Raw genomic sequence first — 26276 nt, 5'->3', positions numbered from 1 at the left:
ATGACACTCATCCATCCTCCGACACCCGGACAAATACCTTTGGAGGCAATATTGAAGCTACATCTACACAAACAATAGACGATGGCACTCATCCATCTTCCGACGCACGGACAACTACCTTTGGTGCCAATATTGAAGCTACATCTACACAGACAACACACGATGACACTCATCCATCCTCCGTCGCACGGACAACTACCTTTGGTGGCAATATTCAACCTACATATACACAGACAACACACGATGACACTCATCCATCCTCCGACACCCGGACAAATACCTTTGGAGGCAATATTGAAGCTACATCTACACTGACAATATACGATGGCACTCATCCATCCTCCGACGTACGGACAACTACCTTCGGTGGCAATATTGAAGCTACATCTACACAGACAACACACGATGTCACTCATCCATCCTCCGACGCCCTGACAACTTTCTTTGGTGGCAATATTCAACCTACATCTACACAGACAACACACGATGACACTCATCCATCCTCCGACACCCGGACAAATACCTTTGGTGGCAATATTGAAGCTACATCTACACTGACAATATACGATGGCACTCATCCATCCTCCGACGCACGGACAACTACCTTCGGTGGCAATATTGAAGCTACATCTACACAGACAATATACGATGACACTCATCCATCCTCCGACACCCGGACAAATACCTTTGGTGGCAATATTGAAGCTACATCTACACAGACAACACACGATGACACTCATCCATCCTCCGACACCCGGACAAATACCTTTGGAGGCAATATTGAAGCTACAACTACACTGACAATATACGATGACACTCATCCATCCTCCGACGCCCTGACAACTACCTTCGGTGGCAATATTGAAGCTACATCTACACAGGCTATATTCGATGAGGCTCATCCATCCTCCGACGCCCTGACAACTATCTTTGGTGGCAATATTGAAGCTACATCTACACAGACAATACACGATGACACTCATCCATCCTCCGACGCCCTGACAACTACCATTGGTGGCAATATTGAAGCTACATCTACACAGACAACACACGATGACACTCATCCATTCTCCGACGCCCTGACAACTACCATTGGTGGCAATATTGAAGCTACATCTACACAGACAATATACGATGGCACTCATCAGTCCTCCGACGCCCTGACAACTACCATTGGTGGCAATACTGAAGCTACATCCACACAGAGAGCTCACTACACTACAGCTGAAGGTACAACAGTGTCAACACCTTCTTGCACTTCAGATGGAGCATCTACATCGTCAACACCAACGTCAACAGGTACGTACCGTCAAGGTGGTACTACGTCAGCAGCATCAAGTGGACTTCCCCGACTCTGTGCTTGCCCTAAACACACGTGTCCAGGTCAGTCCTTCAACGACGCTGTGACGGTCACGAGACTGAGGCGAAGCGAGATGTCTGCATTCAGAAGGCGAAGAGAAAGTGCCGAAGATAGCAGACCTTCCTCGAGGAAAATGGGGATGTTGGCAATTGGTGTTCTTGCAGCAGTGTTCGCTATCTTCATACTGCTTGACGCATCTCGGCTTTGTGACAAACACCGTACGGTGCGAATATTCAACTACGCACGTGACCATTCGCCAGATTCTCACAATGATAATCAAGGTGAGCTTTGTGAAAGCGATATGTGAAAACAGATGTCACGGTCATTATTCCACAGGCTGGTGAACACCACCACTTAAAGGAAGGAGCAAAAGAAACTGTGAATACACCTCAGTTGAAAATAACTGTTATATAACATGTATTAGAAAATATACTCTGCTAAAAATAAAGAGAAACGCAATAGTGCTTGTGTCAACTGTTGGAGGTCCTGTGGCGGTTGTTGACGTGATCTCAGGCGTTGATCAAGGGTCTCTTATAAATGTTCGATGCGGTTTGGATCTTGAAACCTTGAGGGACATGACAGTACTTGAATGTTGTGGTTCCTCAAAAACAAACGTTGTTGGTCTTGCTTGGTAGGGTCGGGCGTTGAAAAATGACGTTTCATTGTTGAATAATGGGAAGACGTGTGTAGCCGAAGTATTCCATCCATGTAACGTTCCGTTTAGTTGACATGGACGTGTACTAGTCTGTTCTACCGTTATGGGAAATTCAGCCCTCATTACGCTTTCTCCACCACACCTGTCCACTTCCTGTAGGCAGTTTCGAGCATAACGTCCCTGTGATGTCTGTTAACAAGACGCCTTCCGTCTGTATGACGTTCCTAGGCAAAAATTCGAAAACCTAAACTGAAAACGTCATCATCGCTGTTGCGGCCATACTCTGTGTCCTTGACACAACTGAATACGTGCAATTCCTCACCGTCGGGGCTGATATTCTATGCAATCCTGGTATTGCTGTAGAGGTTGCCGTGGCCCACCTTTAACGTAACTGACGAACTCGTAACAACCTGTCGTACGCTGCAGTTGTGACACGTGGTCGACCTGATCTGGGTAGGTCACGTGTTGATCCCTAATAACGGTTCGATTATTTTGTAATGGTGCTTCTCGAGACGTGGAAATATGTGCCTACGACTGAAGTCGATTCGCCTGTTGATGCTGCCTTGAGCTTCAGTCAGTTGTGGCATGTTTTCACTTGCTGAACAATTGTGATGACAGACAAATGAAACCCATCGTTTGCATAGACCAACTACTCATGTTTCACATTCATTTAATGTTTGTGCGTTTGGCCGCCACGTTCCCACGTCTTTGCGTTTTGCTTTTCTTCCACTTTTTCGGTATGTTTTAGACGTAGTTTATACTACACCCACAAATCACACCCGATGCATGCAGACATAGGAAAAGCACATTTCGTATTCATTTTGCATGGATATCAGAAAAACCTCTTGTGATAATTTTTTCTACTTTTGCGTTCCATATTTTTTGGCAGAGTATATGTTAAGTGATATTTTATGCACTGGCACTTAGCTTTCAAAGACTATTTGTACATGGTTTTACATTATTTAAATTTGATTTAAAAACTTTAAGTATTCTGCTCCAACATATCCGTATAATACACAACAGAGGAATATCTGTGACATCTTATTTTTGAAAATAAATCTCTCCAAGAATTTTTTTTCAATTTGCGTTTATGTTCACGGGAATCAGTATCCGCGATAATCCAGACTGGTTAATCTCTGGCTTTGAAGTTGAACATGTTCAATGGTGAAACTGTAAGAAACAAGAACAATTCACAGATGTCCGCTATCATCTATTCCTGTTAACATGTTACAATTTGAAACTCTCGAAATGGCATCGTGTATCCGCACTGACAATGCAACATTTGATAAAGTTCACTTTGATGCTCCGTTAAGTCAAATTTGATCGGTTGATTTGACAGTCGATTATCCCCCATAAGGTAGACATCAAATGCTCATTCCCAATCTAGGTTTACTTTTGAAAAACAGAAAACGACCGAATATTGCTCAACACAGGGAAAAGCTGACGACTTGAAAGTCGCAGAGATTCTTCTTGCTATAGAGACCTGTGTGCACTAGGGCGGTGGGGCAACCTGGTGGATAAAGCGTTCGCTGGTAACGACGAATTCTTGGGGTCAAATCCCCACATGGGTCTAATGTGTGAAGCCCATTTCAGGTGTCCCCTTTCGTGATATTTTGATGGAATATTGCAAAAGAATGGGCGCAAAATCCGATTCACTTACTGACTTACTGTTAAATACATTTCTGCCCCGCTGAATCTACTTCATGAAACACTGCACATATGCATCTAGTTTATGAATAATGAAGATGAGCAATATGCGTGGAGGTTCGATCAGAGATCATGTATTATCTGTCATTCCATTTCTCAGATTCTCATACCTTGTCGACAAAAAAGCATCTAATCACAACCCACGTGATATGACTGACTGACTGACTGAGTTTGGTTTTACGCCGCTTTTAGCAATATTCCAGCAATATCACGGCGGGGGACACCAGAAATGGGCTTCACTCATTGTACCCATGTGGGGATTCGAACCCGGGTCTTCGGCGTGACGAGCCAACGCTTTAACCACTAGATTACCCCACCGCTCCCGTGATATAACTGAGTGAGTAAACTAGTGTTGGTTTAGGTTTTTTTGCCAGCGACACCAGGAAGTCATGTAAGTCAGGCTTGGTCCAGGCATACCAACGGCGTATATCATAAGAGGCATGGACAAGAGGGGGTATGGCCACCCAATCCTCAACTGTAGCATCTGATCCTTAATATAGTTGTTGTTCCTCGGGACCCATTCTGGACACCACATCAATGCGTCCCAGGCGTGACGAAGACACCTTATGCACCGGTCATTCACTGTAACCAACCGATCCTCAATTACGTAGTGGGTCCTAGGGACCTGTACTAAATCCTCACAGGAGCTGATTGGGATACGTCTATTTCAAGTCGGTGTGGCGTATCACGGGCTGAGATCATGTAAAACCAATCACACCAAGAAGTTGAACGATTGTAACCAGCCAATCCTCAATTAAGTAGTGGGTCACGGATCTATGCTGAACCTACGCAGAAGCTGGTTGGGATGCATATGCATCAAGTCAGTTTATGAATACAACGGGTTGATTACAATCCACGCCACGCGGACATCCAGCCCAGAAATCACTGCAACCAGCCGATCTTCAATGTACATGGTTGTGGATCCTTGAGACCAATAGTCTATACACTGAACTCCCTGGGGAGCTGATTGTGTCACCTGTCATGTGATTGCAGGTACGATCAGTTACAGAACACATGATGTGACTTAATATGGCTGTACGTCAAGGTATTGGACGACATCTTGTAAAATACAAACTGTGATCATGTATCCTCTACCACTGTGAGTGGTTCTTTTCAGAAAATGGGCGGTGGGGTAATCCAGTGGTTAAAGCGTTGGCTCGTCACGCTGAAGACCCTGGTTCGATTCTCCTCATGGGTACAATGAGTGAAGCCCATTTCTGGTGTCCCCCGCCGTGATATTGCTGGAATATTGCTAAAAGCGGCGTAAAACCAAACTCAGTCAGTTGAAATAGATCTAGATATCATTTCAGATGCTCGGGGATTTGCGGAAATAGTCTACAGCGAACATAGGTGTACTTTTCTGTGTTCACAACGCAGTCCGCACTATTCTATGACCTAAATAATTATTAGGGGCTGTAATTACCGTTGGCGATGTTTTCACAGAAGAAGCTATAGGTTTGAGTACAGGGCTTCGTCATCCACTCGTATTCAGAGGTGGTAATTATGCAACGGTCAGTTTGCACATCGTTTGGCTCCCCGCGAAGCCACATGGAGTTGTTGTCGTCGAGGTGTTTGCAGTCAGCCCAAACGTACTCAGGGACGTCCGACGTCGGTGCAGTGTTGTGCAACCCCATCCAGATCTTGTTTGAACTGTCCAGGGAAAGAATGATAGGGACTTCAGCTGTGTGCATAATCGTTTCTTCTAATATTCAACTTGTAGTATTTGCAAACATGAAAATGAAATGAACTTGACACTGTGGAAGCCGCGGTGTCTGAGTGGGTTAGGCGGCTGACTTTGTGTGCTGGCGATTAGGTGCCTGACTCTGAGGGTGTGGGTTCGAATCCCGGATGGGACTGAATCAAAAGAACTACAAGAATCTGTACTTTACTAAGAATGTGTAATCCCAAATATAACATATGTTATACTGACTCCAACGAAATTTCATATTTTGCTGAACACTATCGTGGTGATTTGTGAATCTGTGCTGAAATGACTGATTGCTTTCATCTCCCTGGCGGAGGGGAAAGTTTTGAAATGTTGATTTTTCTTGGATGCCTGCCTGTTAGTCTCTGACCCTGAAACAAACATATCCAAGAAAGCACCCTCAAGTCTAGATATTGCCACAGTTTCAGGAAATGAAAAAAGTCTCTGGGCTCCTTTTCATTTTATTTTATGATTATAATTTAGGAGTTGATTTTTCTGTAAGCTATGTTTTTAATAACAGTTTCCTCCATATGTACAAAGCCCATACGTTTACAGTAATAAACATTCAAAAATGAAAAAAGGTTATTGCTGCCATCTATACCACAGAGGTTTGTAACGCAAAAAGCTGGCATCAAGGTATATACCTTGAAAAAAATATTTTTGCGTTCCAAGACCCTGTGATTTATACCAGGTCTGCTGTCGTATTAACGACGTCCCTGCCTGGTGTCCCCCGCCGTGATATTGCTGAAATATTGCTAAAGCCGTGATATTGCTGGAATATTGCTAAAACCGTGATATTGCTAGAATATTGCTAAAACCGTGATATTGCTAGAATATTGTTGAAAGCAGTCTAAAGCCATTCTGACTTACTCACACTCATTATTGAAGAATACACCTCCAGCCCATCTATTTCTAGCATGCATTCTCGTCACGATATGGCTGAAATATTGCCGATGTGACGTTAAATATTAACTCACTCACTCACTCTAGCATGCATTGGGGCTGTGGGGTAGCCTTATGGTTAAAGCGTCCGGTCATGACGCTGAAGACCCGGGTTCAATTCCCCTCACGGGTACAATGAGTGAAGCCCATTTATGGGATCATGATATTGCTACAAGCGGCGTAAAACCATACTCACTCTAACACGTATTTCAAAACGACTTACACAACTGCGGCCTCCGGTTGAGCACGGATATACTTGAGTACGTTGATGGTGACGTTGTTGTCGACCGTGATGAGATGACCCCCGGTGAGGGAGCAGGTAGTGTAGGCTGTGTTCCATGATACGGCGGTCGTACTGTACGTGAAGTACCGAGCCGTGTAGCTGGCTGCGTGTGTACCTGCAAGCGGCAGGCAATGGGGATGTAGTATCACACAAGGGGTACAAGTACAACCAGGTTCCAAGTGGAAAAAGTCTCTCATACAGATCCCAAAACACATTACAGGCAGACTTCCAAACTAGTCTCCCAGATTTTCACAGTTTCTGGAATTTCACGTATTATTAATTACAAGCATGGGCCCCTATCCACAGAAAGTTCGTAGCGCTACGACATTCGTAAGTCTGTGAATAACTATGTATTTACGACAGGTCGTAAAGTTACGAACGCTTTGTGGATTTGGACCATGGTTTGTAACATTCGTCACCACTCGCCCCTTTCCGTAACCTCCAAGAAGACTCGTCCCCCACTCGTTATGTGCGAAAATACGACAAACCAATCAGAACGCGCGTAAATGAGAGGGGTGCTTTGATAAAAATAATCCCGAGTACTTAAATCGTTTATGGCATTATGGCATTGTTTAAAGAATCATGAAAAATATATATCGTCATTTTGAAAGTACAAAGAACGTAGCTAAAAGGATTTTGCTGGCTATTATGAAGTTTTTAATAAGAATCATGCGATTGACGATGAGAGATTCAAATAGACGCACGTGCGTTTGTTGACATAACGGCTCCAACTGAGTGTATTTCTGACGAGCTTGCGGGCTTGTTATGGAGATTGTACGTGCGCTTCGACCAATTTAGGAACTGCAATTATAATCGCTACGAGTTTCAAAACAATAATATCGTATTTGTATGTAACTAATCAACCTTAATCTTTAACATTGGGCTTATATTTCATAGCTCAGGGGATATTTAGTCTGACTGTTTTTTGGTCATTCATATTGTTTTCAGCGAATTCATTTGAAATTCCACCTGGGGTGGGACAGCAAGGTTACACGAATGTTCAGTTTGAGAAATATTTTAAAGTCATTTTTGAGTATCTGCTTTGGGATTTAATGCAGCTGAAAAAATATAATTTTATTTGTATATTCAATAAAACAATTCCCATTCGTGATGATTAAACCTTATTTAGAAAATTAACATAATTGGAAATATAAGGTGAACAGCTGGTAATAATTTAACAAATATGATTTTCTCCTTCTGTTAGTTGTATCAAAGACGTTTAATTCTTTAAAATAGATAAGATAAAAAAAACAGAACGACAACTTAGCAATGTACATGTACTTCGGTGATGTTATGAAACATTGGTATCAAACAGGCATAGAGTTATCGTTCTTGTTTAAAGTAGTTCTGATGTTCATGCGCCAATATGAAATCCTTCGAGAGGGGCACGAGTCGCTATTCGGCTTGTCCCGGAATAACACGAGTGGGTCACGAATGGGTTTGTAACCCGGAGGGGCGGTGGGGTAGTCTAGTGGTTAAAGCGCTGGCTCGTCACGCCGAAGACCCGGGTTCGAATCCCCACATGGGTACAAGGAGTAAAGCCCATTTCTGGTGTCCACCGCCCTGCTATTGCTGGAATATTGCTTAAAGCTGCATTAAACCAAACTCACTCACCCAAAGGGCGGTGGGGTAGCCTTGTGTTTAAAACGTTCGATCGTTCGAAGACCCGGGTTCGATTCCCTACATGGATACAATGTGTAAAACCCATTTCTAGTGTCCCACGCCGTGATATTGCTGGAATATTGCTAAAAGCGGCGTAAAACCAAACTCAGTCAGTCAGTTGTAACCCGGATCTTTACGCGGGCAACTGATACTTAACTTTTCGTGTGGCGAAAACATAGGCGCCCGCCATCTAACCACAGGGGCATGTAACGCTAAAAACTGCCATCAAGGTATGTACTGTCACTGACGGGGTCTTGAGTTTACGTACATTTATTCATCGCAAACAGAATTGAGTCGTGCTCGTTCGCCATTGACGACCTTGGCCTTAACCTGCCCCGCACTTAATAGAGTCAGCGTACTGGTGAGACACATTCTATTTATAGCCAATAAGCTCCATTGCTCTTTTAAGTGAATAATGTGCGTAAACTCATTATGACAGTGAGGCATAAGTGTCTCCGAAAGAATGGCGACTAGCGCGCTGACAGGTGCCGTCAGTTCAACATATTTTGGTGAGTGTCGTTTGTGTATACTGTGAAATAATCAAGGAAATGGGTGAGTTACCGCTACAAATTCTGAGCAGAGATTTTGGCTCGGAATCGAGAAATCAGGCTTTTCGAGCTTCCGAAGAAGACCCTAGCTCCCAAAGTACTGCTTCTACTGTGCTGTATGTCTCATTTTGTAGGTACATCTATTGACTTGAAATGTGTGCATAATATAAATGGGATAAATACAGTGAGCATTGTTGAATTTACCCTGAAACGAACTTGGTTTGTTGACCTCGTTACATCCCTTTCTTTCTCGAGTACAACCAGAAATTATTGAGAATTTAAAGATTGTAATTTTGTTTTTATTTTCCACTCATTACTCACGTGTTTAATGTGAATATTAGCAGAACATAACTCCAGATTCAAAGACAGGTGAGCAGTTAGTATTTTGTCAAGTCACCATGGGCAGCAATGCAGGCTTCAATGCGACGGGGCATATTACTGATCAAAGAAGTTAGAAAGTCGTGGTCCATGCTGTCCCAATATCGGACCACCTCTTCTTTCATTTCAGCACTATTTTTGTCAGATTTTTCTTATTGACACTTTCCTTCATAAGTCCCCAAACATTTTCTATTGGATTTAGGTCAGGGCTATAGCTTGGCCAATCTAATAATGTCATATTTTGGGTCCGAAACCAGGCCTGTGAATGCTTTGAAGGATGTTTTGGTCGTTTTCCTGCTGGGAAATCCAAACATTTCCATAGAACACGAGAGCAGATAGAAGTAAATGTCCCTCGAGAATATCTGTGTACCGCTCACTGTTCATATTCCCATATTCAAATACACAGAGGGGCGTTGCCCCTAACACAGATATGCCACCCCACACGTTAAATTTCGGACTGTACTTTGGGCGTTGATACAAAGGTTTTGTCAGTTTGTTTGGTCCAGAATCTCAGTGTATTAGAAAACAGCCACACAGAACTTTCATCTGATAAAATCACATTGTCCCAGTTAAAATTTCTATGCTGTAAGCACCAGTTCAACCTTCGCTCCTTTTGTTCAGGTTTCATGATCGGTATGGAATTCATCGACGTTTCTGCCAACCCATTGCATGCAGCTCAGTTCTAATTGTCTCCTTACAGACAGCCATAGTTCCTCTATCAATCATATCCAGCCTTAAGTTTTCTAAACTCCTTCGTTTGTTTTTAGAGACAAGAATACCAAGCCGCCTCCTGTCACCGACAGTCAATTTTCTGGGCCTACCTGCGCCCCCCTGGTGCTCAATGCCATATCCATTTGCAATATTTTTCAAAACACGACAAACAGTGGACAAAGGGATGCCTGTTCTACTTGAAATCACTTTAGCTGATCTGATGTCCTTGTTACAATAATCTAAAATCAACTTCCTATTCTCTAAATCATCCATACTGAGGATCACTGAAAATGACGTCTGCTGGCAAGTAAACAAAGGGGATAACTCTTCACAAACTAATGAAAAAGGATTAACGGAGTTGTGTCTCTTGAATGATACCAAGCACTTGATAGCTGATCAAAGTTGTGTTATACCCAACGCTTTTTGTGTCTCTCGAATGATACCAAGCACTTGATAGCTGATCAAAGTTGTTTATACTAGAAATCCAATAAAACATATTCCTAAAATTCTCAATAATTTCTGGTCATACTATATATAGTGCTAAGACCCCGTCGGTGACAGTACATACCTTGATGGCAGTTTTTAGCGTTACAAGCCCCTGTGAAACTAACTTAAATAGTGTAAACTGGGGCACAAAAACTCCTTATGTATAAAATTGGCATCCAACAAAATATACTGCATCCATCCAAATATATTTTTGTCCATCTATCCATACATCCAATAAAACATATTTTTGAATCTTTTACAGAGTTTGTCATTCATTATTCTAATGATGAAATGGGTACACTTATTAACCTCATTCATACTAAAACTTATGGACTCTACCAATCCCAGATCACCTAATCCTGAAGAACCAACCAGGCGTGACATACCCACATCAACTAATTAGTTCTCGCCTTCCCTATACCACCTTCATTATACCACCTTCATTATACCGCCTTCCCTATACCGCCTTCATTATACCACCTTCCCAGTACTGCCTTCCCTATACCTCCTTCCATAAACCGCCTTCCCTTATACCACCTTCCCTATACCACCTTCCCATACCGCCTTCCCTATACCACCTTCCCTATACCTCTCACCTTCCCCTATACCCACCTTCCTACCACCTTTCCTATACCTCCTTTTCCCTATAACTCCTTCCCTATACCACCTTCCTATACCACCTTCCATATCGCCTTCCCTATACCTCCTTCCATATACTGCCTTCCCTATACGACCTTCCCTATACCTCCTTCCATAAACTGCCTTCCCTATACCGCCTTCCCTACACCGCCTTCCCTATATCACCTTCCCTATACCGCCTTTTACCTACCACCTTCCTATATATCTATAATTCCTCCTTCCATATACTGCCTTCTATACCACCTTCCTCACACCCACCTTCCCTATATTCCCTATACCTTCTTCATACCACTCTTCCCTATACCGCCTTACCTATACCACGCCTTCCCTATACCGCCTATACTTCCTTACCTACCTTCCCTATACCACCTTCCCTATCTCCTGCCTCCCTATACCACCTTCCCTATAACATCTTCCCTATACCGCCTTCCCTTATACCGTCTTCCCTATACTGCGCCTTCCCCTATACCACCTTCTCCGATACCGCCTTGCCTATACCACCTTCCCTATATCCACCTTCTATACCGGACTTATACCACGACCTTCCATACCAGTCCCTATACCACCTTCCCCTATACCACCTTCCCTATAACCTTCCATACCACCTTTCCATACCTCATTCCCTATACCGCCTTCCCTACCACCTTCCCTATACCACCTTTCCTATACTACCTTCAATATACCACCTTACCTATACCGCCTTACCTACTACCTTCCCTATACCACCTTCCCTATATACCACCTTCCCCATATCGCCTTCCTTCCCCTTCCCTATACCACCTCATCTATACCCCCTCCCCATACCAAATTCCATACCATACCGTCCCTATAGCGACCTCCCTTCCGCCTTCCCTATACCACCTTTCCCTATACCGCCTTCATTATACCACCTTCCCCCTTATACCCACCTTCCCTATACCGCCTTCCCTATACCACTATATACCCTTCCTTCTATACCTGTTCCCTTTATACCGCCTTTCCTTCTATACCCACCTTCCCAGTACCACCTTCTTCCCTTCCATAAACCGCCTTCCCTATACCACCTTCATACTGCCTTCCCTATACCACCTTCCCTATACCGCCTTTCCATACACCGCCTTCCTTTATCACCTTACTCCCTATACCGCCTTTGCCTACCACCTTTCCTTCCCTCCCTATACCACCTTCCCTTTATACCACCTTCCCTATACCACCTTCCATACCGCCTTCCCTATACCTTTCCATATACTGCCTTCCCTATACCCCATACCTCTTCCATACCGCCTTCCCTATACCGCCTTCCTACTAACCGCCTCCCTTCTATACCGCCTTCCCCTATACCGCCTTTCCCTATACCACCTTTCCATACCCAATCTTCCCTATACCCACCTTCCATATACTGCCTCCCTTTATACCACCTTCCTATATACCGCCTTCCCTTATACCCTTTCTATATACCTTCCCTTTATACCACCTTCCCTATACCACCTTCCCTATACCGCCTCTCCCCTTCCATACCACCTTTCCCTATACCACCTTTTCCTTTACCACCTTCAATACCGTATTTATACCTCGCCTTTATACTGCCTTACCTATACCACCTTCCCTATACTACCACCTTCTCCCTCTATACCACCTTCCCCCTATACCACCTTCCCTATATACTGCCTATACTCATTCCCATAGCGCGCCTTCCCCTATACCAATCTTCTACTTCCCTATACCGCCTTCCCTATACCACCTTCTATACCGCCTTTCCCTTATACCTAATCTCTCCCTATACCACCTTACCCATACCTGCCTTCCCTATACCACCTTCCATACTCGCCTTCCCTTTATACCACCTTCCCTATACCACCTTTCCTATATACCACCTTCCCTATACCGCCTTCCTATACCCGCCTTCCCTATACCACCTTCCCTATACCCACCTTTCTATACCTTTCCTACCTTCAATATACCACCTTCTCCTATACCGCCTTCCCTATACCACCTTCCCTATACCCCTATACCACCTTCTATACCGTCCTTCCCTATACCGCCTTCCCTATACCACCTCTATACTGCCTTCCCTATACCACCTTCCATACCACTGTCCTTATACCGCCTTCCTTCCTCCCCTATACCACCTTCCTATACCGCCTTTCCCTATACCACCTTCCCTATACCGCCTTCCCTATACCACTATACCACCTTCTCTATACTGCCTTCCTTATACCACCTTCCCTATACCGCCTTCCCCTATACCCACCTTCCATACCGCCTTCCCTTTATACCACCTTCTCCTACTGCCTACCCTACCTTCAATATACCACCTTACCTATACCGCCCTTACTCTACCACCTTCCCCTATACCACCTTCCCCTATACCTTCACCTTCCATATCGCCTTCCCTATACCACCTTCTATACCTTCCTCTATACCGCCTTCCCTATACCCACCTTCTATACCGGCATCCCTATACCGCCTTCCCTATACCACCTTCCATACCTTCTTCCCTATACCCACCTTCTATACCGCCTTCCCTATACCCACCTTCCCTATATACCACCTTCCCTATACCGCCTTCCCCTATACCACCTTATATACCTCCTTCCTTATACCCACCTTCTATACCGCCTTCCCATTATACCTCCATCCCTATACCACCTTCCCCGAGTTATACCACCTTCCCATACCGCCTTCCCTATACCACCTTCTATACTGCCTTCCCTATACCACCTTCATTATACCACCTTCCCCTATACCACTATACCTATACCCACCTTCTATACTGCCTTCCTATCTATACCACCTTCCCTATACCGCCTTCCCTATACCATCTTCCTATCTTCGCCTTCCCTTATACCTTCCTGCCGCCTTCCTATACTACCTTCTTCTATACCACCTTCCTTATTATACCTTTCCTTATACCAACCGCCTTCCCTATACCACCTTTCCCTTTATACCACCTTCCCATATCGCCTTCCCCTATACCACCTTCTGATACTGCCTTCCCTTTATACCACCTTCTATACCGCCTTCCCTATACCGCCTTCCCTATACCACCTTCCCTATACCACAATCTCCTATACCACCTTCCCCTACCGCCTTCCCCTGTACCACCATATATACCTGCCTTCCCCTTATACCACCTTCTATACCGCCTCCCCTATACCACCTTCCCCTATACCCACCTTCCCCATACCGCCTCTCCCCATACCACCTTCTATACCGCCTTCCCCCACTATACCACCTTCCATACCGCCTCCCCTATATACCACCTTCCATATCACCTTTCCCCATATACCACCTTCTGTACTGCCTTCCCTATACCACCTTCTATACCACCTCTCCTTTACCACCTTCCATATCGCCTTCCCTATACCACCTTCTATACCGTCTTCCCTATACCACCTTCTATACTGCCTTCCCTATACCACCTTCTGTACCGCCTTCCCTATACCACCTTCTATACCGCCTTCCCTATACCGCCTTCTATACCGCCTTCCCTATACCACCTTCCCTATACCACCTTCTATACTGCCTTCCCTATACCGCCTTCCCTATAACACTTTCCCCACCACCTTCCCTATACTGTCTTCCCTACCGGATTTATGTTATAGGTTCCATTAAGTGATGGAAATATTAAAGCCTTCTGTTTTCCATATATTGCCCAGGATAATCCTGAGACACCTATATCTGAACTCAAAACGGTCATGCTTCTGTAACGCGTTTATGACCCGTTACAATGGGAATTGTGCAGTGAGCACAAAAAACTACCCAAAAATCTTGCTTGGACAAAAATTCATTTAGGTCTGAATAGCCCACAACCCTCTGCAAAGTACTTTCTCAGCAATCAGTTGATAACCCAGCCTATTAGTCCTGCTAGATCTCTCAGCAGCGTTTGAGTAGGCTACAAATGAAATTGGAGAGACCGTTTTGTACTGGTTTCCGTCCTATGTGACTGACCGAAAACAGTGAGTAGTCATCAAGACGTGTCATTCCTTCACCGTTACATTTGACTACGGAGTACCGCAGGGCTCTGTGCTGGGACCGTTAGTCTTCACCCTATATACCAGGCAGCTGGAACAGGGAACAGCAATCACCAGGTACTGCATCATCTATATGCTGACGACACCCAGATGGTCGACAGCTTTCTCCCGGTTAGTGACAAAGATTTTGACCAATATTGAGGACTGCTGCTTTTCTGCGAAGTCGTGGATGACTGACAATTTGCTCAAACTAAATGAGGAAAAGACAGCGGCAATGCTTGTGGGTCCTAAAGCCCGAACGTCAAAGGTGAACATCAGTAAGCTAACTATTGGGAAAACAGAGATTTGCTTCTCAACTTCTGTAAAAGATCTAGGAGTATACTTACTTATCTTGTCTGCGCTATGAGCATGCTGTCGGTATGGATTTAATTAATTAATTAAATTCGTGGTTTAAACTGTACGGTCATACTTGGTGTAGTCACTGATCGATTGCAGATCGATCCGGCGTCTAATATAGGGATTGCGGTAGCGGGAATAATGCTGAGTGTTATACAACAGTTATACTACATGAAAACGACCTGATCACTTACAATACAGTCTGAATGTTGGACTGTTCTCATGAGATTACGAATGCAATTGAGTTAATTTCTCAGGAGATTTCAAAATTTCATGTCTTCCAAAGAATAAAGAAAAAAGACAGTTAAGAATCTTTTTTTAATGACCCGATAAACAAGTGCCGGCCTTGGATGTTTAATGTTCGTCGATTTGAGATGATACTTGCTAAGAAACAATGATACCCTGTCTCTCTCTGTCTGTCTCTCTCTCTCTCTCTCTGTCTCTCTCTCTCTCTCTCTCTCTCTCTCTCTCTCTCTCTCTCTCTCTCTCTCTCTCTCTCTCTCTCTCTCTCTCTCTCTCTCTCTCTCTCTCTCTCTCTCTCTCTCATTTTTATTGTATGTTATATTAAACCTTTTTGGTTTTACAGGCATTAAACAGAAACCTACAATGTCAGTTTAACTTTGGAAAGAAACACGTAACCATCTCATGGTTCTATAGTTCTGTGCAATACGCTTGGCCATGGCGTTTCTTGTACTCCTCACTGGGCGCTGAAGTAGCCTAGAGGTTAAAGCGTTCGCTCGTCACGCCGAAGGTCCAGGTTCGATTGTGTGAAACTGCGTTACAATGTGTGAAACCCATTTTTGGTTTTTCTGGCGTGATATTGCTGGGATGCTACTAAACGCGGCATAAAACAAAACTCACTCGCTCACTCCTGCTTGTGGCAGCCATATTGTATCTCAGGTTATGTTCTACTCTAGTTAAGGGATTGTCCTACCTTATGCTCGATAACCACTGATTTACATGAGTTAAATCCAACCAAATCTGAATCCAGTCACTGACATTAGAACGCCAGTACTTACCACAGGTGCTGATACAAACAACCAGGCAACCGACAGCTGCACACAGGAGCTCCATCTGGTAAAATAATAATCATACTTTACTCCAGGTAGCCGATAGCTGCACACAGGAGCTCCTTCTGGTAAAATAATAATCATACTTTACTCCAGGTATCCGATAGCTGCACACAGGAGCTCCATCTGGTAAAATAATAATTATACTTTACTCCAGGTATCCGATAGCTGCACACAGAGCTCCATCTGGTAAAATAATAATCATACTTTACTCCAGGTGTCCGATAGCTGCACACAGGAGCTCCATCTGGTAAAATAATAATCATACTTTACTCCAGGTAACCGATAGCTGCACACAGGAGCTCCATCTGGTAAAATAATAATTATACTTTACTCATAAAATACAATGTCGCTTATGTTACAGTTTTCATACTAATCTCAATGCCAATTTTCGTAACAACTCACAAATATTGGTTGAATACTACTAAAAGCAGTTTTAAACAATGCTCACTCACTCGCCTACCGTACACCTAAGAAGCCCAGCGCCTATTATAGCAAACACGGTACACAATGCAGATTCTGGTATGCTCCGCCCTCGTGCTTTACTATAACATACAGTATATATAGTTCAGGTCAAAACTTTATGCTTCCCTCCAGAAATCGGCCAACCTTATACCCCTTTACACAGAACCGCGACCGTTCTGCCTTTTCCGTGCGTTATAAACAGATTTAGAACGCCTCTGAACGCATGAAGAAGGCAGAATGATTGTGAAGGCCATGCAGAGGTCGTACAAAGAAGGCACAGACATCGTTATGGACGGCACATAACGCCATGGTGACTGTATTGAACATGTTCAATACAAGCGCAGAGCGGTCGTTGCACAAAGAACGCTCGAACAAGGCAGAAAGGAGGCAGAGGCATCGCCGTGGTCGCAGAATGAACGCACAACGGTCGGCGAAAAGACACCATGTGATAGCTCCGTGAACCGGGACGACGCCACTGCCTTCTTTGTGCCGTCCATGTGCGTTCTCTGCACAACCAACAGCGTGAATTGAGCACTGTGGCTTCATCCGGCGACAACGGCATCCCAGGAGCGACTGTGGCAATGGCTCTGCCTTCCTTTGCCTTCCTTCTGCCTCCTATCTGCCACCGTTGGGCTCATTGCATTGCCTTTCCAGACTACCTATAAATAGGCCTGGTTCGGCTGGTTTTCAAAGAGTTTGCAAACCGCCGTCTCACCATGCCGCCAAAGAAGTATTCAACTAGACGAAGATCCAAAACCCGCAAAGGTGCCTCTAAAACTAAAGCCATCCTCTAATGTTGGTCATGAAATTGTAAATGAATCAAACACTGATTCAGAGATGTCTGAAACTTTACCCACGGTACTGGTACTGGCGGCTTGGATACTTGTTCCCAGTAGCAAGGAACCTGAGGGTCACAGCGAGCTTCAGACCAGACTCTAGACTTGCTCGCCTATATGTGTTCTTATTGACAATTCTTGTGCCAACTCTTTCAAGCAGTTAGTCGAAAAGAGCTGACTCCATTCTAAGGTAGTTATAGAATTAACCTTAATCTTCAAGACTTCTTGCATTAGTTGGTTGTGGTCACCGGATCGCCGCCGTCTGTGTTGCATCAACCAGGGGCGGACCCAGCAGGATCTCAATCTTCTTCTTCTTCTGCATCTATTTGTCCTTCATTTTAGGATGGCAACGACTATTTGGTTATAAAACAGTGCTTGTTGACCTTGCAAAAAGCTGTATACATACGCAGTTCATTGTTCATGTCTGATTGTATCGCAATGAGACGGTTTTCAATAAAACTGATGATAGAATGGCAGACCACATGTTTATATACCCAGGATATGCAGGATGCTGAACAGTCGCCACACATCGCTGAAAGAACGCGCAAGGAACGCCAAAGATTGCTTAAAGAGTTCTCAAGGGTCGGCTAGAAGACAGAAGCATCGCTGAATGGTCGCCGTTGGTTGCCGTTGGTTACCGTTAGTTGCCGTTGGTTGCGTATGGCCGTGGAAGAGGTAGAAGGAAGGCAGAAGTGTCGCTGAAAGGACGCACAGGACGCTCGCAGATCGCCACGAAAATGCCAGAAACGTGCATTTTGGTCCTACAAGGAATTCGAATGCTGAATGATCGCCAGAGCAGTTACACAGAAACATGTTTTTCTTGAAGTTTGGCGACCGTTGAGCATCCTGGTCATTTTTAGACCGCACAAAAATGGCAGAACGGTCGCGGCGCAGTGTTAAGGGGACTACGGTCACAAGGATGTGTGCGATGTTCCCCTCACTTGCGTTACCCCTGTTCCCTGCAAAGTGCAATGTAAAGCGTGACTCGTCACTGATACAATCCTGTTCCACTGCCTCTGGCTGAATCTGGCATGCCGATATACATACACACACACATACATACATACATACATACATACATACATACATACATACATACATACATACATACATACATACATACATACATACATACATACATACATACATACATACATACATACATACATACATATTGTTGAATCAATAATTAACAGTAAACTCTATGCTACTTGCATCTGCTTGTATAAACAAATTGTACTCACATCACGATGTTTCCACAATGGCAAGCTTCAACTGTACTTAGTTCATTTCGGAACGTAGTCTGATTAACTGTATATAGTGCGATGACAGCAATAATTACTGTACTTGTGTGCAGTCCCAATGTCTCTATTGGCAACGAAGTAGAAACATTGCAAAACAAAAGAAACATTGTGTCGACTGGCTTTCTTGCTTCCACTTAAACTGATCACTTGTTTTAAAGAGAAGATTATTGTCAACCATGCTGTTCTCTGGCATACATTAGATATTTGAACGAATAAAAACACTTTTATCGGTGTACAAAAGTATATACCATCAAACAGAGCGTAGCATACTTCAGTGAAAAACATCAAGGAAAATGTATTGACGGTAGTTCTCTGGATATACAAGTGTCATTGGTTGATGGTTTTGTTTAACGACGCACACATCATCATTCCAGTTATGTGACATTAGTATGCACATAATCGAGTCTGGGACAGACGATTCAGTGATCATCATGAGCATCTATGTACCAAATGGGATACGTTGACACAAATCAATACGTCAGCGAGTCTGACCATCAGGTATGTTGCCACTGGCACAGGATGCTGGGGATCTGTATCGAGCTGGAACACCTACAACTTGATGATTATGATCATGATGATGATGTATTCTCTCATCTTCTCAAGAATAGGGGTGGTGGGGTAGCCTAGTGGTTAAAGAGTTCAATCGTCACGCCGAAGACCGGGTTTCGAATCCTACATTGGTGCAGTTTGAAACCCGTTTTATCAAACCCTCCGAGACACTGGTGAGTAAGTGTGATATCGGCTCGTGTAGATATATTTGATGTCAAAAAATAAAGTGAGATTCAAAACCTGACGTAAGACTGCACCTACTCATAAATAAAGCCAGCGAACAAATACACACAGTATAAGAGACTGTCATTAGAAGTAATTTTATATAATCGAATGTGGTTCAAGTGATTTCAGTTATTGATCCTTACCGGCAATATTACACATCTCAGGTGCATGCAGTTGAAGTGCTTGGCCGGGCGAGACAGGCTGTTGTATTCGCTAAGAACACAAGACATTATTGATCATTTCTCCACTGAGGCGGGGATACGTTGACAAGCATTCAACGGACATCTTGAACTAGATGTGTGGCGAAAACCACACGGAAAGCCCTTGCCACATAGCCAAAAGATCCCAAGCCCAAGCCCAAGCCCAAGCCCAAGCCCAAGCCCAAGCCCAAGCCCAAGCCCAAGCCCAAGCCTAAGCCCAAGCCCAAGCCCAAGCCCAAGCCCAAGCCCCCCAAGCCCAAGCCCATGCCCATGCCCATGCCCATGCCCAAGCCCATGCCCAAGCCCAAGCCCAAGCCCATGCCCATGCCCAAGCCCAAGCCCATGCCCATGCCCAAGCCCAAGCCCAAGCCCAAGCCCAAGCCCAAGCCCAAGCCCAAGCCCAAGCCCAAGCCCAAGCCCATGCCCATGCCCATGCCCAAGCCCAAGCCTATCACCAAACCTCGCCAGCATCCCATACGAAGTTCCTACCAGTCACCAGATCAGCAGAAAGCTAAGAATAACCAAACTGGACGTCACTTTTACTTCAGACACTAAAAGACATGTTTCATGCCAACTGCCACCCCAAACATTAGATGATGTGTGTATGAAATAGCATGCAACTGTGGAGATAAATACATTGGAGAGACATCGCTTCGTGGTCATTCGCTTCATGATCATATTGTTGCCTTTGTACATTCTCCCATATATATTCACTCTGCACACTGACGCACCATTCACCTGATGATGGAGCAAGAATAGATTAGTTTTAAGAATGACTGACTGAGTATGGTATTACGCCGTTCCAGCAATATCACGGCAGGGGACACCAGAAATTGGCTTCACACATTGTACCCATGTGGGGAATCGAACCCGGACCTAATTCGTGAGGAGCGAACGCTTTAACCACTAGGCTACCCCAACGACCCTTTTAAGAATGAAAAGAAGATCCATAAAACGTGTCATGTAGTCATGGTCATCCAACTTCTAAATGCCTTTCAAGAACTTCGCATGTTACATGCATTGCTAAATCCGGATGGAACCTTTTCAAAATGTTCGTAACTATTGACATACTAGTCAAAAGAAGATAAGAACACGCAATTCTTTCATAATACTGGCATGATGGATTGCACTGAACAGAAAATCAGTACTGTAATACCAAATATAACATGTGTAACATGTGTATAACGCCATCTGACCCCACGACCAACCAAATAAATAACAAAAGAATAATTCTCGTTTTGTGAATACCGGTGAACCTGACGCAAAACATGCCATCACGGCGTAGAGTTATGGTGATCATTAATTCCAGCATATCACGTTTCATAATATTCACAAATTTCACTTTATATAAATGTATTTTCTATTTCAGTTTAAAAATAACACAGGGAGAATTAGTTAATTAAGTTTGTACTCTTTGTAGATCTGACCGCCTCCGCGGTGTAGTGGTTAGAGCGTCCGCCCGGAGAGCGGAAGGTCGCGGGTTCGATCCCCGACCGCGTCATACCAAAAGACGTTAAATATGGTACTTGTTGGTCCCTGCCTGGCGCTCGGCATTAATGGGTACAACAAGGACTCGTCGACTCGGAGTCAGTATAATGTGTTTGAGTGGGGTATTCATGCTTCACTGCGGCATAGTATCTCAGTGGGCTAGCACTTTAAAACCAGCTTAAGTCTGGGCGAGTACAAGCAGATACACACACATACACACGCATGCACGTCGTCATATGAGCGAAATATTCTCAAGCACGACGTTAAACCCAATTTCACCTCACCTCACCTTTGTAGATCTTGCCTTATGTTGATAAGCAAACTGTTGCCATAGTCAGTCCTGGACAGAATCAGAGACCTGACTAACTGGCTAATGGCTTCCTGAGTCAACAAATGTTTAATCTGGCCAATACTTCTCGGGTGGTAGAAGCAGATTCTACAGGTGTGCTCTATATGCTTGTCCATTGTCATATTAGAGTCTAGAAAGACACCAAGATATTTCACTGCATCCGAGAATGGTATTGATGAGTCACCAATACGAAGCGAAGAGTCAGAGATAGATTTTCGTTTGGAGTACCCACATCAAGAACCTCTGTCTTCCTGTCGTTTAGCTTCAGTTTGTTGGTCAGCATCCAGGATTTTATCGCACACGTGCGGTGTTCAAGGTCACTAAGTGCTGTAGAGGTATCTCGTTCGGGAAATGATTTGTGTAGCTGTGTGTCATCAGCGTACGCGTGATGGGCAACGTGCATGGGCATCGATGACAACACTAAGAAAAGCTGTATATAGGGTGAATAGGATCGGACCAAGGGCCGAACCCTGTGGTACGCCGCAGTTAAGAGGAACTGGATATGATGAGGCTTTAACAGAACGAGGATAGGATTCAAACCACTTGAAAGAAGTGGCTGATAATCCAGTTCATGTCTTGAGGCAGTGGAATAACTTATCATGATCGATTATGTCAAGTCAAGTCAAGTTTATTGTATTCAAGGCCTCCGGCCCATATACAAGGAGTTACATACATATACATAACTACAGTACATAATACAATGGCAATTATAATGGTTATTGCTTAGATAACCTATCATTTCTCAAGACAACAGCATGTTTTACAAATAGAGAAAGGTTGCGGATAACAGTTTCATTTCTGGAAGTGAGAATTGAGACAAAGGCTATTGTTGGATATTTTGATAGATAATTACTTGAAATATATTTTCTTCTAAGATCATCATAATATGGACATACAAATATAAAATGAATTTCATCTTCAATAGATGAAGTGCATAATGGACAAATTCTCATATTTCTGTCTATAGACAATCTTCTACCTTTATTAATACTTAAATCTAATAAACCTAGTCGGAGCTGAACAAATGTGCGTCTGATATTTCTTGATGTCAATACAGATAAATATTTTTCTGGTTGGATAAGGCTCTTAAAGGACCTATATAGATCGAATGCCGCTGACAGATCTAATAGCTCTAGCAGATTTAGGTTCCGCTCATCTGTAGAGCACAGAAGATCGTTTGTAATTTTAGCAGACATGTTTCTGTGCTATGGGAGGCTTTGTATGCCGACTGCAAGTATTGTAATAAAATGCATTGTGGGAATGTAAACATTGCGAACGTTGCCGTATCGCTGTTTAATTGTGAGTCCAACTGAGACATTATATGCGTCGAAAAACATAAATGCAATGTTTCCACCACTGATGTTAGCCGAGTGAAGCAACTGCAAACTAGAAAACGGGGTGCTACGGAGTAGTTTACTGTAGAAAGCTGTACGAGGCGATGACAACTGACATGCATCGTGACGTCGGTTACCAAGGGAACAGATGAGAATGGCTTAGTGACGTCAATACAGTGTGACGTCATGCAAACGTGACTACAGAACAAAATTCTTCCGCAACCTCTTTATGAAACCGGTTTCGGTTTGAAACCATAACAATAACAAAAATATGCTATTTTGTCAATTTAAAGCATTTAAGACGTAGGTAATAAATAAAATACCACACTCGGACTCATTACATACGAATTATACGAAACTCGTGACCTTCCTATGGTTTCTGACCTCGCTTTAGCTCGTTCAGATACCATAGGAAAGACACTCGTTTCGTATAATTCGTATGAGACCTCGTGTAGTATTCGTGTAGTATTCTCTATGTCTTCAACCAGACTGACAGATAATGCTTGACAGACCATTGTGACGTCATTGTTACTATGACGAAAATCAATCTACACGTCTAACCTCTCGATTTCTGACGATGGTTAGACGTACATTTACAATGAAAACACTGATAACTACATTTTCAAAACTGGAATCTATTTTTGAGTCTCATCCTCGTGTCTTCCAAACATATATATCAATACTCTGTTACATTAAATCTGGACTGAGCGAAGAACGGTTGCCGTTACGGCGCAGTGTCAGTCATAACCCAGCATTTGATATGGGAATGGGTAATGCTCAGGTTACCAATGATGTGTGGAATAGAACCAGATTATTTGGCTTCTAGAGATAACATTTTCACTCCGCGTACCTTCAATCACAGGCAAACTGTTGCGTAACAGTGAAACATAACCAGGCTTCATATATGCGATCAAAGCGAGCAAAAGTTGGCAACGTACTTCCCTCTCTTCGGTTCGAAAAATATTTTTAATGTAAAAATATAATATCGCCACCATCAAAGGTAGACACACATTGCCTCACAGGGTTCTGCTATCAGATTTCCAACCTCATATTTAATAATCAGACACGTAAAATATATTTCATTCAACATTTTAAGTGCCGCTCGTGGCACTTCAAATCGTTCTTCGCCCCCATTACCCCTGCTGGCTTCCGGTTCAACGGAGTGAAGGAACAGGGGAGTTAACTCTCAATATACTTGTTGATATGACCGCATTTTCCTTTCTTGTATTTCCCGCCAAAATAACCTCCCTTGCTTTCATTCACCCGCTATGTCAGAAGTGTTTTCTAAATTCTATCAATAACGACGGCAGATAAGATCAATAATATTCAACAGTTTAAGAGTTGAGTTGAGTTGGGTTTTGCGTCACATCGGCATTATTCCAGCCATATAGTGACGAGAACAAGTATACGTTAATAAACATTGTAAGTAGATACTCGGAATGACTTTTATTTCAAAAACATATTAAATTTAAAGGCAGGCAATTTGTTAGTCACATTTCACAGTTACAATTTATGATAGTTACATTTCACAGTTACAATTTATGGTACAGATCAACTTCCCTCAGGTAGTTCACTATCAGATGAGCGCTCACGCGGGAGATCTTTTAGGTTTGTTGCATCATTATGTAAGTCCCTTGCAGACGATAAGTCCACGCATTCAAGCAGAATATGCTTGATGGTGAAACACTCATCGCAAGAGACACACATGGGGGGTCCATCCCCATCCGTTTTCAGCAGATAGTCATGAGTAAATCGACTGTGGCCAATACGACATCGTCGTAAAATTACCTCATCACGTCTTGAATGACAACCCAAGTAGGTATAACCAATTGTTGGTTTTAATTCATACAGTTTATTTCTTCCTTTTTGAGTATCCCATCGTTTTTGCATGAGGTCCCGAGTATAGCTTTTGATAGTGGGTTTGAAATCCCTGTACGGGATCAGCAGTGGAGATAAGGGCTTGTCAAGAGCTGCTTTTGCTGCAGCATCGGCTTTTGTGTTACCTGCTATGCCGACGTGACCTGGTAACCAGCAGAGGACGATGTCACAATGGCCAGTAGAGAGGTCGTTGTAAAGTTGAAGTTTTTGGAATGATTCTGCTGTTTAATATAGGTCAAAGCTGAAAAGATAGCTTTGGCCTCGGCAGTGAAAATGGAACTGTTGTCGGGAATCCTAGAGGAGACAGTCTTAGATCCAATGACTGTAGCACTGGCGACTTGGCCCCCATCCTTGGATCCGTCTGGGAAAATGGCTCTATGGGTTTCATACTTGGAACGTAACTGGATGTATTCCTGCTGGAACACCAAGGGATTTGTTTCAGACTTTATGAATTTAGTGACGGTAAGATCGACCTGTGGTTTCACCATCTGCCAGGGTGGTGAAGACAGGAGTCGGTAAGGTGCTATGCTATTGAGATCAATTTTAGCTGCAGATATGTGTGGTTGAATTCTGATTCCAAGTGGTGGAACCAGGCTTGGCAGTTTAGGAAACAAGTTTTCATAGAGAGGGTTGAAAACACAATTGTATGCTGGATTGGACTGATTTGAACGTAGTTTAGTGATATACTGCAGTGAAAGTTTAATGCGGCGTTGTTCAAGGGAAGGTTCGTTAGCCTCTGCATATAGACTGTCTACCGGAGAGGTCCTAAAAGCTCCCAGGCAGAGCCTCAGGCCTTGGTGGTGGATAGAATCTAATTTTTCTAAATTGCTTTTGCAGGCTCCACCATAAACAATGGAGCCGTAGTCTAGTTTAGAGCGAACCAAAGATCTGTACAAGTGAAGGAGGGTAATCTGATCCCCTCCCCACTCTGTATTTGAAACGACTTTTAGTAAGTCCAGAGCCTTCAAGCATTTGGTTTTCAAATATTTTATGTGTGGCAAGAATGTCAGGTGGCGGTCGAATATGAGTCCCAGGAATTTGGCCTCTTCTACTACCTTGATGGGAGTACCATCTAAAGATAGGTCTGGATCCTTCTGTGGTCTGTATTTACGACAAAAGAGAATACAATTTGTTTTGGATTTTGAAAACTTAA

The 26276-nt window shown here is 43.6% G+C and overlaps 1 protein-coding gene across 1 annotated transcript; it reads right to left on the bottom strand.

The window, feature by feature from the left end:
- Positions 1-3144: 3144 nt before the first annotated feature.
- LOC124274540 (snaclec alboaggregin-A subunit beta'-like) lies at positions 3145-17747 on the bottom strand. The gene is made up of 6 exons (XM_046709906.1): positions 17676-17747; positions 17383-17466; positions 16445-16499; positions 6593-6767; positions 5146-5372; positions 3145-3185 (listed from the first exon to the last, which is right to left on the bottom strand). The coding sequence occupies exons 1-6, from the start codon at positions 17745-17747 to the stop codon at positions 3145-3147; spliced, it is 654 nt and encodes a 217-aa protein (XP_046565862.1).
- Between the last annotated feature and the right edge of the window lie 8529 nt (positions 17748-26276).

This window comes from Haliotis rubra, unplaced genomic scaffold, assembly GCF_003918875.1.
Source record: "Haliotis rubra isolate DU_JTF1 unplaced genomic scaffold, ASM391887v1 Scf1914, whole genome shotgun sequence".
In the NCBI taxonomy this organism is placed as follows: Eukaryota; Metazoa; Mollusca; class Gastropoda; order Lepetellida; family Haliotidae; genus Haliotis; species Haliotis rubra.
Note: the sequence above shows the minus strand (reverse complement) of the source record. Positions and strands in the feature narration are given on the sequence as shown.